At 34.0% G+C, this 15,715-nt stretch overlaps 1 protein-coding gene across 1 annotated transcript; it reads right to left on the bottom strand.

The window, feature by feature from the left end:
• Window positions 1-2,590: 2,590 nt before the first annotated feature.
• LOC131174086 (uncharacterized) lies at window positions 2,591-12,532 on the bottom strand. Its single transcript, XM_058137144.1, has 4 exons — window positions 12,436-12,532; window positions 12,255-12,328; window positions 3,007-3,264; window positions 2,591-2,691 (listed from the first exon to the last, which is right to left on the bottom strand). Exons 1-4 carry the CDS (start codon window positions 12,530-12,532, stop codon window positions 2,605-2,607), a joined length of 516 nt encoding a protein of 171 aa, XP_057993127.1. The 3' UTR covers window positions 2,591-2,604.
• Between the last annotated feature and the right edge of the window lie 3,183 nt (window positions 12,533-15,715).

Raw genomic sequence — 15,715 nt, forward strand, 5'->3', positions numbered from 1 at the left:
GGCTGACAGAGCAGACAAGAATCAAACATATGGTGCCATGAGTAACATGATGACGTACAAAATGACAATCAATTTCAATGTGTTTGGTACGCTCATGAAATACATTATTATGAGAAATTTGTATGGAACTTTTATTATTGCAATGAAGCATTGTGGCAGAAGAATTAGTGACACTCAAATCAGTTAATAACCACCGTAACCAAAGTAATTCAGATGTAGCATCAGCAAGAGCATGATATTCAGATTCTGTTCTAGAACGTGCAACAATAGTTTGCTTTTTGCTACGCCAAGAGATAAGAGAATTTCCCAAGAAGCAACAATAACGATTGTAGAGCGACGATCGCCGGATCACCATTGTCAATGATCGAGTAGCCAGATAATACTAGGGAGGAGGTAGCGGAAAAGTGCAAACCATGAAAAAGAGTGCCTTTGATATAACGAAGGATTCGAAGTACTGCAGAGAAATGAGTTGAGCTAGGAGCAGACATAAATTGGCTGACCAGATGAACAACATATGAAATATCAGGTCGAGTAACTGTGAGATAAATAAGACTCCCGACAAGCTGTCGATATAAAGTAGGATCATCAAGAGGAGTGTCATCAAGAGGTGTAAGTTTACAATTGAGCTCCAATGGGGTTGATACTGTTTTGCTATCAGTGATGCCTGCTCGAGAAAGTAAGTCGGATGCATACTTGGCTTGAGATAGATAATAGCCATCAGAATTTTGAGAAACTTCAAGACCCAAAAAATAGCTGAGAGAACCCAGGTCTTTCATTTCAAAATGCTGATTGAGATAATGTTGTAACTCTGAAATACCAGATGAATCATCTCCTGTTATTATCATATCATCAACATAAAGCAACAGAAGAATAATACCACTATCAGTTCGACGAGTGAATAATGCATAATCATGTGGACTAGAGAAAAAACCAAGTTGAGCAAGAGTGGACCTAATTTGGCAAACCAGGCCCTGGGAGCTTGTTTTAATCCATATAAGGCTCGCCGAAGTTTGCAAACCTTATGAGGAGAATGGTAACCAGGAGGAGGATGCATATAAACCTCTTTTGTTAAATCACCATGAAGAAAAGTATTTTTGACATCCTTCTGGAAAAGTTTCCATTTACGAACTGTAGCAATAGCTAAGAGACTGCAAATAGATGTTAATCGGGCCACTGGAGCAAAAGTTTCTTCATAGTTGATACCATACTCTTGAGTGTACCCTTTGGCTACTAAGCAAGCTTTGTAGCGTTCAATAGTTCCATCAGAACGGGTCTTGATTTTGTAAATCCATTTGCAACCAATAGGGGTCTTGTTTGGTGGAAGATCAACTAAATCCCAAGTATGAGTTTTCTCTCAAGCCTGAAGTTCGTCAGTCATAGCTTGCTGCCAAAGAGGGTCAGTACTTGCCTCACGATAAGAACGAGGCTCATGAAGGATTGCAATAGTAGAGTAACAGTGAAAATCAGAAAGATAATGAGGAGTTTCTCTTACACGGGTAGAACGACGAAAAGTAGTGCTAGAAGGAGATGCAGGCGTAGGTACTGCATCAACAACTGGTGCAGATTCAACAGGGGCAGGTATAGTTGGGCTAATATTGAGCACATCAGAATCACCTGGATTAGGACTTGGAAACAGCTCTTTGGAGGAGTCAGTGAAAAATAGAGAGTCAGTATTGACAGAGTGATGAAATTTGGAAAGAGAAGAGAATATAGTATTGTCCCAAAAGGTAACATGACGAGAGATGCATAACTTATTAGAAACAGGATCCCAACAACGATACCCTTTGTGTTCAATGCCATAACCAAGAAAAAAACATAGACGAGCACGGGGTTCTAATTTGGTATGTTCATGAGGTTGTAAAAGAACAAAAGAAACACATCCAAAAGGTTTAAGGATGGAATAGTCAGGAGGTTGTCCAAACAACTTTTCAAAAGGAGATAAATTATGAAGAACCAAGGTAGGAAGACGGTTAATAATATAAACAGCATGAAGAGCTGCTTCTCCCCAAAATTTTTCTGGAAATGAGGCAGAAAGAAGAAGAGTACGTACAGAATCAAAATATGGTGATGCTTGAGTTCGGCTCGCCCATTCTATTGTGAGGTGTGAGGATAAGAACGTTGAACAACGGTGCCTTGTTGACTAAGAAACTGAAGTAAAGAAGAATCTCGATATTCCATGGCATTGTCTGTTCGGAGAATTTTAATGTCACAAGAGAACTGAGTTTTAATCATTTTTGCAAATGTGATGTAAATTTGTGATAACTCAAATCGATGTTTCAAAAAATATATCCAAGTAAACTGAGAATAATTATCAATAAATATCACAAAATAACGAAAACCATTTATTGAAGAAATAGGAAAAGGACCCCAAATGTCAGAATAAATTAAACCAAAAGGAGTGTCTGAAGTAGTATTATTATGAGAAAAAGATAATGCAAGTTGTTTTGTAAGCTGACAATTTAAACAATTAAATGACTCAAACTTAGTAGATCCTAATAATCTATGAGAAATTAAAGGTTGAATTTTACTGGCAGAAGCATGACCAAGACGAAGATGCCATTGGTGAATGGAGGAATTAGGGATTGTAACTGCAGACACAAATCTCTAAGGAAGATGTAAAGATGCAAGCTCAAATAATCGACCAACTCTGCGACCCTCCCCAAGAATCTGTCCCGTTTGTGGATCCTGTACCTGAACACCATGGGGAGAAAAAATAACATTTAGTCCTTTTTCACACAACTGACCAACAGAAATAAGATTGAGTGCCAAATTAGGGATATAATAGGTGTCAGGGAGATGAAGATTTGAGGTAGACACATGACCAGTATGTGTGATGTTCATTTTAGTACCATTTACAGTATGGATTGGTGGCAAGGAAGATACAGGTTTTGTAGAAGATAAGAATTTAAGAGTAGTGGTCATATGATTACAACATGCAGAGTCAAAAAGCCAATAAGAATTACCCGGAGTGGCAGACATGACAGCAGGAGAATTAGAAGAGATAACCTGTTTGAATAGTGCCTCAAGATCACTCATGGTGATGGCAGTAGAACCCTCAGTAGCAGCAACAGCAGTGACAGAGGAAGATCCAGGCTTTAAGACATTCTTGAATTTAGAATGCCCTCCTTTTGGTCTTGGAGGGCATGTGGGACAATGTTCAAGAATATGACCGTAACCATGACAATATATGCATTCTATAGTAGGACAATATGCAAAAGCATGACCAATTTGATTACAATTCTTACAGAGTTGATTGCCAGATTTCTAATGGGAGGATCGAATAGTTGCAAGAGCAGTTTCAGATTGAGGAGTTTTATCCAAACTGAGATGAGTCTCTTCAAAAATAATCTCTTGAATAGCAGTATCCAATGATGGGAGTGGATTTCGATGTAGCAGGGACGCTCGAACGGCCTCATTTTCTGATCGAAGAGCTATTAGAACTTGAATGAGATGAAGATGATCTTCACTGATTTTGGCCTGAGATATTTGATTCCAAATGGGTTGGACCTGGGCAAGAAAATCATTCACAGATTGACCTGCTTCTTGTTTCAGATTATGAAGAGTAGTCCACAACTGATAATAGTGGGCAAGTCCAGGGGTCTGATATCGATTAGCCAAAAAATCTCAGATTTCTTTTGCAGAGTTATAATTAGCAAATTGGATGTGGATGGACGAGACAAAGGTTGTAACACCCCTCACCCGACTATAGTGTAGTTGAGCAAGGAGTGCTACATTTGGTGCCGGAGCACCCTATCTTATCTTACTTTATTCCTTTAATAATTTGATCTCTTTATATTTTAATATCAATTATTTTTTTACGGAGAAACCAACGGACTTTCCCGTATTTTATTATATGTTGATATATTTCACTATTCATCTGCTTGAAATTTTCAATAATATTTTACAATAAAAATATCATTCATGCTCATCATATTCATCTCACATTCAATTCTTGTAATTCACATACTCATTTGTACCAATCTATTCATACTCAATTCATATGTAAACATTCTCAAATTACATAAGCAAATTTTCAAATTTCCTTAATTTACATAATTTACAAAATAATTACATAATTTCATAATTTACATGATCTACAAATTAATTACAGTTTCATAATTTATATTTCAACATACAATTCATAGTTTACATTACAAATAATAACTAATTATAATGTACAAAATACATAATATGATCTATATGGGCCCTATCTACATGCATTGCTGAGGAGGTGACAACCTTGTACACTCTGCAGATCAGACTCTAAAATCTCTGTTTAGTATTCGCTGGGCTTTAATTTCAGTACCTGCGCGAGGAAACAAATCCATCGCGCTAAGTATTGCTGCTTAGTGGTGCAATAATATAACAAGAAATAATGTATATAAATAAAAATAATTGGAGCATATTTTCTATACTCAAGAATTTTACTGGATTCATATGAAATTTTCCATACAATATATATTTCGTCATTTATGTTGCTCTTTAGAATCACTTCTTTCATAAGTTTACAATAATCATTTATATAATGTACAAATAAATCTAAAATTTATGCTTATACTTATATTCTTATGAAAGTCTCATTTGTAATGTTATTTAAGTTATAATTCTTCTATTAGTCTTTTTTATCACTTCCTTGATACTTTCTAAGTTGTTTACAATCATTTCGTAATATTTAAAATTTTTAGAACTAGTTTAATTTACTTCAAATCATTCTAAGGAATAAATTTTTGAAGTTTATCTAATTTATTTCATAACTTCTTCTTATTTGTTTACTTTCTACCATTTTTAATTTCTAATATTCATAACTTATTTTAATAAATTAGACTGCCCAAGTAACCTACGACATACTAACTAAATTGGATAACAGGTCGTTGGCACTGGACACCGCGGTGCCTCGGGCCGTCATACTATGGGACGCAGAACGTCAACCAAATATGCAGTCAGTATGGCTAAAAAGCCATGATAACACATAATCGGGCATTAAGCCATAAGTGCAGGCATAAAGCCATGAATGCGGGCATAAAGTCATGAATACAGGCATAAAGTCTTTCGCAGTACTGCTAAATAATACTCTATTGGCATGCCAATCTATCCAATATGACACACATGTCCAGGCAATACAAGGGCACATAATATCATTAAATATTAATATATTGTGTTTTGTGACTTCATCATTTCATGACAAATTCCATAATTTATACATTCATCATAATATTCATACATTCCTTACATCATTCATGTTGATCACAATTCACATTCAAAACATATTTCCTTTCTCTTTTGATGGAAACCTAAATCCCAAATGACACTTTTATCACATTTATTCATTCAACAATCTATTCATGTAAAGTACATTCCATACTTCAAGTTGTATTGCTAATATATTATGAACTCTATTGGTGTTGGGAGTATAAGTCTCAACAATCCATTTAGGTTAATTTCACTTCATATTCAAGTGGTATCACTCATGTTTTATTAGACCTACTAGTAATGGGAATACAAATCTTAATTATATATTCACATAACTTAAATGTTTATTAATTCATTTAGATAAATTACTATTTCTATTCCAAGTAATCCATGAATATTTCATGGATTCCAAATTTCATACCTTAATTTCTTCTACCAATTTAGTTCTTACACTTTGTGTCTTTGTATTACTATTTATATTACTATTCACTCAAATTGTTGACTTTTTGATACATAATAAATTTATTGAACTTAAGTTCACCAAGATACCACATTTTGCATTCTAAAGTTGTTGGTATTGGTTGCCAATACCATTTCAAAGCTTAATGTTAGTTATTCACAATTTTCAGATTTCAAGCGCTAAATTTACTGTTCCATTGGTCAATTGTACAGTAGGAATTTGATAAAATTGTCTTCATGAAAGTTGTTCCTTATTGTGTCTAGTTACATTTATTTTTTTCAATCACTCTATTTGGAGTTTTGTAACTCAAGTTATGGTCATTTTACCATAACTGGCCAGATTGACCTATACCCAGAATTTCTGGGCAATTTGGTTCTGCCAGATTTGGTGACCTAAGTTTGGTTGGTAATTTGACTAGGTTATGGTTAGAATTTGGATTTGTGTTCTTCATGAAAGTTTTAGGCTATGTCTCAGCTTTCTGTTGGTAAAATTTTAGATCAATTGAACTTTTCTACACTGAGTTATGACCATTTGAACAAATACTGTTCATTTGGTCATTTTCCAGGGACAGCATGTTAGTCACTCGAATTAGGGTAATTTTTAGGTCAACTTGGTTTGGTTTTTTGGGCAGGATTTCTTCACCAAATTTGTGCCATTATGTGTCTAGTTTCATGTCTAATTGGCCTTGCACCAATTGAACCTATACAACTCCATTTATAGCTGCCCAAACCTACTAGACTCACACCCAGTCCTGCAGGTCACCAAGGGCAGCATGTCTAACCTCAATTCCAAAGCCATAATTCACTTCATTTCCTCATCATACACAGCCAAATGGTCACTAATTGACCATTGGAACTTCCATTCACCAACACATAAGCAAACCCTAGGTTTGCTTCAAACCCTAACTCCAAAATTCCAGTTTACTCAAACATCATGCTATCAAATGTTCTAATCATCAATTTCATGTTCAATTGCATCAATTCACAACTATAATTCACTTGAATTATTGAAACTCTAAAGTACCCTAGGCTTCCAAAATTGAAGATTTTTCATACTTACATAATTTATTTTCTTTCTTCTAAAACTAACACTCAATTCATAATCTACACAAGGTAAACTCATGGATTTATGGAAGAAGTAGCACTAACCTTGACTTAGCCAATTCCCAAGGCTTGAAAACTCCAATTTTTCTCTTCCTTTTTACTGTCCAAGTCTTGCTCTAGGTGTGAGGAGAAGTTTTTGTGAAGGAAAGCTAGGGTTTTGAGGTGGTTTTGGGGGTAGAACACAAGCTTGAAGTGTGCTCCAATGGAGGTTTCTCTCTTCTCTCTTTCTTTTTTTTTCTTTGGTGCGGGACTAGGAAGAAGAAGGCTGCTGGAATTGTTTCATTTTTATGTCATTTTTATCTCTTTTAATTTGCTTGTCAAATAGTGATTGGGTGGAGCTTTTTAAATGATATCATGTGATGTCAAAATTTTAATTTTCTTCATTTTTCTTTTCTTTTCTTTTCTACTTATTTTTAATTCAATTTTTAGCAATATTTATTCATATTTTAGATCATAATAATTATTTACTTAACTGGACAAGTTGGCCAAAAATTATCTCTGAAGACAAAATGACCAAAATGCCCTCCGTTTGGCTTAACAAATTAAAATTATCTGTACCGATTGAAAATTTTTCCTAATCTTTTTCTTGACATTTTAATGCCATAGAAACCTCAATGACTCTTCTCTGGAGTCCCAATAATTATTTCATGAATTTTCCCCCGGGTCGGGGGTCGGTAACTGTCTTTACCGATACTTCCCCGTATGGTCACCCATCGCTAGGGTACCAGCTCATTTAACTTGGTTGTACTTTATTTCTAAAATTTTTTCTTAATTTTTCTTACACTTATTTGAGTTATTTATGACTCCTCACTCTAGTCTAAATATTTTTCTAGGCGTTCTAGCTGTCCAGACCGACACCGGTAACCAAAACAGTGGAATGTGCGAAATTGCTACAGTGAGGGTGTTACAATTTTTCCCCTCTAACAAAAATTTTGTCCTCAAAATTTACCTGACATAAGCAATCGACGAACTGCTACCTCCTTACTTCTACACCTTTCCGTGTTATCATACTTCACTTTCTCCTTAGTCTCAATCCTATCCTGAAATAGTTCTGTACTCATCCTTTTTCATCTTAAATACAGTCTCCTTCTCATCTCCATTCGCTATCTCATTGTCTCTTTACTCTCTTATTCCATACCTTAACCTAAAATAAATGGGAAATACAGATCTGCAATAGTATCACCTCGACTCTTATGAATGCAATGCATGATATGCAGTCTATCTAGGTCCAGAAACGCCTAAACCGCGCTCTGATACCAATAAATATAACACCCCTCACCCGACTATAGTGTAGCCGAGCAAGGAGTGCTACATTCGGTGCCGGAGCACCCTATCTTATCTTACTTTATTCCTTTAATAATTTGATCTCGTTATATTTTAATATCAATTATTTTTCTACGGAGAAACCAGCGGAGTTTCCCCTATTTTATTATCAGTTGACGTATTTCACTATTCACCTGCTTGAAATTTTCAATAATATTTTACAATAAAAATATCATTCATGCTCATCATATTAATCTCACATTCAATTCTTGTAATTCACATACTCATTTATACCAATCTATTCATGTAATGTATATTTCATACTTCAAGTTGTATTGCTAATATATTATGAACTCTATTGGTGTTGGGAGTATGAGTCTCAATAATCCATTTAGGCTAATTTCATTTCATATTCAAGTGGTATCACTCATGTTTTATTAGACCTACTAGTAATGGAAATACAAATCTTAATTATATATTCACATAACTTAAATATTTATTAAGTCATTTAGGTAGATTACTATTTCTATTCCAAGTAATCCATGAACATTTCATGGATTCCAAATTTCATACCTTAATTTCCTCTACCAATTTGGTTCTTATACTTTGTGTCTTTGTATTACTATTTACATTACTATTCACTCAAATTGTTGACTTTTTGATACATAATAAATTTATTGAACCTAAGTTCACTAAGATACCACATTTTGCATTCTAAAGTTATTGGTATTGGTTGTCAATACCATTTCAAAGCTTAGTATTAGTTATTCACAATTTTCAGATTTCAAGCACTAAGTTTACTATTCCATTGTTCAATTGTACAGTAGGAATTTGACAAAATTATCTTCATGAAAGTTATTTCTTATTGTGTCTAGTTATATTTATTTTTTTGAATCACTCCCTTTGGAGTTTTGTAGCTCAAGTTATGGTCATTTTACCATAGCTGGCCGGATTGACCTATACCCAGAATTTCTGGGCAATTTGGTTCTGCCAGATTTGGTGACCTAAGTTTGGTTGGCAATTTAACTAGGTTATAGTCAGAATTTGGATTTGTATTCTTCATAAAAGTTTTAGGGCTATGTCTCAGCTTTCTGCTAATAAAATTTCAGATCAACTGAACTTTTCTACACTGAGTTATGACCATTTGAATAAATACTGTTCATTTGGTTATTTTCCAGGGACAGCATGTTGGTCACCCGGATTAGGGTAATTTTTAGGTCAACTTGGTTTGGTTTTTTGGGCAGGGTTTCTTCACCAAAATTTGTGCCATTATGTGTCTAGTTTCATGTTCAATTGGCCTTGCACCAATTGAATCTATACAACTCCATTTATAGCTACCCAAACCTGCTAGACTCACACCCAATCCTGTATGTCACCAAGGGCAGCATGCCTAACCTCAATTCCAAAGCCATAATTCACTTCATTTCCTCATCATACACAGCCAAATGGTCACTAATTGACCATTGGAACTTCCATTCACCAACACATAAGCAAACCCTAGGTTTGCTTCAAACCCTAACTCCAAAATTTCAATTTACTCAAACATCATGCTATCAAATGTTCTAATCATCAATTTCATGTTCAATTGCATCATTTCACAACTATAATTCACTTGAATCATTGAAACTCTAAAGTACCCTAAGCTGCCAAAATTGAAGATTTTTCATACTTACATAATTTATTTTCTTTCTTCCAAAACTGACACTCAATTCATAATCTACACAAGGTAAACTCATGGATTTATTAAAGAAGTAGCACTAACCTTGACTTAGCTAATTCCCAAGGCTTGAAAACTCCAATTTTTCTCTTCCTTTTTGCTGTCCAAGTCTTGCTCTAAGTGTGAGGAGAATTTTTTGTGAAGGGAAGCTAGGGTTTTGAGGTGGTTTGGGGGTAGAACACAAGCTTGAAGTGTGCTCCAATGGAGGTTTCTCTCTTCTCTCTTTCTTTTTTTTCTTTGGTGCGGGACTAGGAAGAAGAAGGCTGCTGGAATTGTTTCATTTTTATCTCATTTTTATGTCATTTTTATTCCTTTTAATTTGCTTGTCAAATAGTGATTGGGTGGAGCTTTTTAAATGACATCATGTGATGTCAAAATTCTAATTTTCTTCATTTTTCTTTTATTTTCTTTTCTACTCATTTTCAATTCAATTTTTAGCAATATTTATTCATATTTTAGATCATAATATTATTTACTTAACTGGACAAGTTGGCCAAAAATCATTTCTGAAAACGAAATAACCAAAATACCCTCCGTTTGGCTTAACAGACTAAAATTGTCTGTACCAATTAAAAAATTTTCTTAAGCCTTTTCTTTACATTCTAATGCCATAGAAACCTCAATGACTCTTCTCTGGAGTCTTAATAATTATTTCATGAATTTTCCCCGGTCCGGGTCAGAATCGCTTTACCGATACTTCCCGTCTGATCACCCATCATTGGGCAAGCTCATTTAATTTGGTTGTATTTTATTTCTAAAATTTTTTCTTAATTTTTCTTATACTTATTTGAGTTATTTATGACTCATCACTCTAGTCTAATTATTTTTCTAGGCGTTCTAGCTGTTCAGACCGACACCGGTCACCGAAACAGTAGAATGTGCGGAATTGCTACAGTGAGGGTGTTACAAAGAAATTGCGAAACCTGGTGATGATCTGATGATTTTTACTATCCCAATCCTCAAGACGGTCAATAAATTTTGCATCAGTTTCATTGTTCTCTCTTGCCGGCGTAGTGATATCTCTGGTAACAATACGCTAAAGCTTGCGACCTATCAAAAAACTTTTCATTCCTTGAACCCAAAGATTATAGTTGGAAACAGTCAGAACTGTTGTAATAGGTTTTGAAATATCAGATTTCTCCATTGATAACAAGATGAGAGAAAAAAAAATTGGTATAATAACAGGAATGAAAGAATGAACCAGAACAGGTTGTAGAGAGAGAAGAGAGACCCCAGAAACTAGAAATAAAAGTTTTACGGCTCTGATACCATGTTAGAAGAAAGAATACAAGTAATGAAGGAAAGGATTGTGTATTTATCTGTGTCTTATTTACAGAAATATTACATCTATTTATACATGAGAATACGAGCTAATTTAGACAAGAATAATAATTGCTGTAATTATGCTATACAAATCTCTTATAATCATGCTAATTGCTGTAATTATGCTACACAAATATCCTATAATCATGCTAATTGCTGTAATTATGCTAACAAGAGGATCAAACTAAATATATTTTTGTTTATTATGCATAGAAAATTTTTGCTACTAAATAATTCTCTTGAACATAACAGAAGCATGGAAGCGGAAACAAAGCACAAACCATTCAATACTAATGTGGGACTTGGCTTCATTGCAGGGCTTCTGCCCCCCCGAGAGCAAGTCTTTCACTTACAGGCTAGCTATGTTACTCGGCTTAAGATGTGATTATGTGATAAGAGTTTTAGGCAAAAGTTTGCTTGTATTGGTGTTCTAAAATCCTTAACATCACTGGACTTTTCAAGGAAACCAAACCAGCTCTCATATCATTTCTGCCATCTTGTTCATCTGCAAAAATAACCAACTTGGTGTTTTCTGTATAAATTGTGATTTTCTTCCTTCAAAAAATTTGTTTTAGTGGTAATCCCATTAATTTGTGACACATTGAAATTGTATTCAAAGACTCAATTCTAAGATCCAAAATCATGCTCTTTGATTTTCTATTTTCTTCTAGTATCTAATAAAGGAGGAATAAATAAATTCAGCCGGCAAACATATTTGTTTAAAGAGTTTTCTTTATTTATTTTTTATTTGGGGTTTCTATTTTGTCAAAGTTGAACCCAATAAACATATGGGATTAGGATTAAATAATTAATTAAGACATGGGTTGATATCTAATCTAAGAAAGTAGGACATTTTGTTGTTGCATGATTGTCTTGTTTCAGTACAACTGAGATTTTCTTGTTTAGTCTGATTGCTGATATGCACATAGTTACAATCCAAAACAGACAAAGCCGCCTTCTAACTTATCAACTAACAATATTGGTCAATAGGATTTGGCCTGCGGTCAAAAGGTATGGAGGATAGTAACCTGGTTTTAACAAAATCACTTCACAGATCACCTAGTTCCTATCTGCAGTTAGAATTTATTTAAGCAGAAAGAAAAACGATTAAAGACCAATACTTTGGATCTCAGATTTTATCTAAATAGAAAGCCTCGTCAAAAATATCACCAAGTAATAAAAGCAAAATGGAGGAAACCATTTGTGCATAATTCCCCAGTAAATTGGAATCAAGATCCAGTTGCATTAAACCCAAATAATTCAAATTAATAACTACATAGATTCAGTAAAGCATACAAAAACATAGATTTCACAATGTAACATACAAGTGGAGGGGATAAGAGATAACCTAGGGTTCAACATTTTGAGGCATCAGGTACACTGCTTGAATGGTCTATACTCTGTACGCTTATCCCTACCAACTCTCCCTCTATTATACTCGAGCCAGTTGCAAGCAAAAATGTTTCTGCTTGTCATTTTCAGGCCCGCACAATTGGCATACGTTTGCCACAACATTACAGATCATGGGTAAAAATATTTCTTCTTTCCTTTGATCAGTGAGTGTCCCTCCATTTTTACTCTTTTTTCAATGATCGGCGCTCAGCTATATGTATATGCATGGATATTTAACTTCGGAATTGCAGCTTTACTCCTGTAAAAATTGCCATGTAACGAAAGCAAACCAATGCTAAGCTATACACTTAACAAAAGTGAATCATCAGCTGTTAAGTATCCAGATTAATACCTAGTTTCACCAGCTTCATTGTTGATTTTGAAGGTTGCCACAACATTTTTTAAACAGGCAGCAGAAGATAATGCATCATCCGAGTCCAACTTTAGCTGAGAAAAACACATGAAAACCATTAATTTTTATGGTTTCCGCAACATTTCTTAACGGGCAGCAGAAAAAAATTGCATCATTGGAGTCCACCTTTGGGTGAGAACAATGCATAGAAGAGGTGGACGGTTTGGTTAAAAAAAATGAAGAGCTGCTAATGGATAAATAATAGGGTAAACTATATTTTAGTCCTTGAGGTTTGCCCGCCCTTACAAATCAAGAAAATATTTTTCAAAAATTACCATTCTGTGTAATTTTTATTGCAATGACAACATTGATATCTCTAGTTTAGCAATTATGAGCTGGATAGTTGTAGATGTTTTAAAAAATATTTACAAATTGCAAACAGAACAATAAAATTTTACAAAAATCCAATTGTTACATTAATAAAAAAAAAATTACTATTACATGCATAATTTAATATGTATTATGGGAAAACCTCAAGGACTTGTTTTAACCGAAATATTACTTACCAGCTTCAGATGGTTTAGCAAAGCTCCATGCAATAGCTCTTTATGCTTATCACATTGATCCACCATGTGGCCCAAATTGATCAATTCATCAAGTTGGCACCAAAGACGCTCTATTGTCGAGTATGGGAACCATGCTGCAAATGGGCTTTTCCGAAGTATCAGCTCCGATGGTCTCTGCAGAAGATTGGTGATGTAAATAGCCAGCAGGGTGGATTAATAGGTGTTTTCAAAGAATTAAGACGTTAGCTGCTTTACATTTTCTAAGAAAGAAAATATTGGCTAGTTTACAGAGGGAATATAGGGTAAAATGGTGGATAGCGCCAAAACAAACACAATATGAACCCGCCACAACCACCCCGCGCGGGTGTGGGGCTCTTCTCCCACCAAAACCTTTCCATATTAAGACATGTCAACTCTCCTTGTATATCAAATGACAACTCCAAACATCCTCAGCCACTTCACAATGAGAGTACAAGTGAGAATGAAATTCTCTACTTCAACACATGAAACTCCATTCAGGAAAAAGTATCTTTTAGGCCACTTTTTGGCAACAAGTCATTCGGACTATTATTCACTTTTTGATGAACTACTGATCAAGATCAACAAGGACCTTGAATGATACCTTAACTTAATTCTATTAACTGAAAAAAAAAAAAGTTTCATAATATTCCCCAAGAAAAAAATATATTAATATCATTTAAGAAATTATCAAAATCTTTTCTAAAAACAACTCAGATAAAATCACAAAAGTCAGGCTTAAATAGTGAAAATCCTGGAATCAAGCCTATAAATGCAGAGAAATACAATCATACTGATAGCAAGTTTGACATTGAATGTCACACCTTACCCCTCTGTAAGGCATAACATGAACCCGTAGTATACCTAATGAATTATCGACTTCGTCTACCGATAACCCATTAAATACACTACAAGAGATTTTAAAATAATTTTCTTACTTTTTGAAAGTGATGAGCTTTTATAGCAAGTATTAAAAACATTTACTTAAAATTTTAAGACTAGTTAAAATTTTTGTCAATTTTTATTTTTCTGCAAATTTTGGAAAAATTTCAGTAAAGTACCAGCTGTATTTGAGAAAAACCAAAAATTTTACCTGTAGAAAACACTTCCAAATATATCACTTCAACCAAAATCAACCACCAAATTCAACTCAACACAATTCTCCCAACTCCATAATTCAAATCAATATTTCACAACTCAAAATGTCAATTCAATTATTTCCAAAATTAGTAATAATTAAATTCATACACATTGCATTAAAGAAAAATTCATTTACATTCATCAACCCAAAAATTACATCAGAAAATCCAAAATAATATTATTACAAAATCTATACAACTGTTCAAGACCAGTTTATACATGTACATACAGTTATATACACCAAAATAAACATTACAATCAGGGTATAAAATTATACCCGACAAAATCTCAAGGATGTAGCTCCGAGATCCTCAGACTCACTCACTTTGCTCTACTAGTCTCTATCTCAGGATAAAGAATAAAATGCCATCGCTGAGTACTATGACTTAGTGGTGCACAACATACTAAAATAACATTTTATACATAATTCAAATCACATTTATTCAAATATGGTGCTGAAAATAAAAAGTAGATACAAAAGACAATTTATAATTTTAGTCAAAACAGTCTCATTTTGAAAGTCTCAAAACAATTTCATAAAAATACACAGTTATATATTGCCATCAGTACAATGTTCATCTCAATAGCCAGAGGCTTATGAGGAATCTCAAGGCTAGCTAGCTCAATCTATGGGTACCCATTCAATTTCTTCCTCTACTGGCACACACCTCAACACTTCAGCCAGAGAGGGAATCAAAATTCAAAACTAATTCCTCCCACTAGTCATGCTAGTGAGGCATTCAAATATATGGTCATGACACTGTGGTTTCAAAACTATCTTAGCAATTTACTAAACATTTATTGCCAAATCAAACACATACAATTAAACTTTACAACAATTTAGGTCAACACAATTTGTTCATTTCAATCACAAAGTTGCAATAAAAATAAATCACAATTCATTTTATACAATTACAAAAGAAATTTAAAGACAAATTTTATGTTGTGCACAAACCTTGTGCGAGTCACCTCACCTCTAGGCCTTGACTCGATGTCTTATGTTCTTTTTCGGAATTCTTTTCAACTGGAACATACAATTTTATAGTGTTTCAGTATCACAATTTATAATAAATCCACTAAAGAATTTCACAATTACTTATTTCGAGTCTTAATATGCTTAAATTAACGTTATTAAAATTTTGCCTTTTGGAGTTACTATTCATGACACTATTCAAGTCAAATTGTTGACTT

The sequence above is a fragment of the Hevea brasiliensis genome, chromosome 15, assembly GCF_030052815.1.
Source record: "Hevea brasiliensis isolate MT/VB/25A 57/8 chromosome 15, ASM3005281v1, whole genome shotgun sequence".
Taxonomy (NCBI): Eukaryota; Viridiplantae; Streptophyta; class Magnoliopsida; order Malpighiales; family Euphorbiaceae; genus Hevea; species Hevea brasiliensis.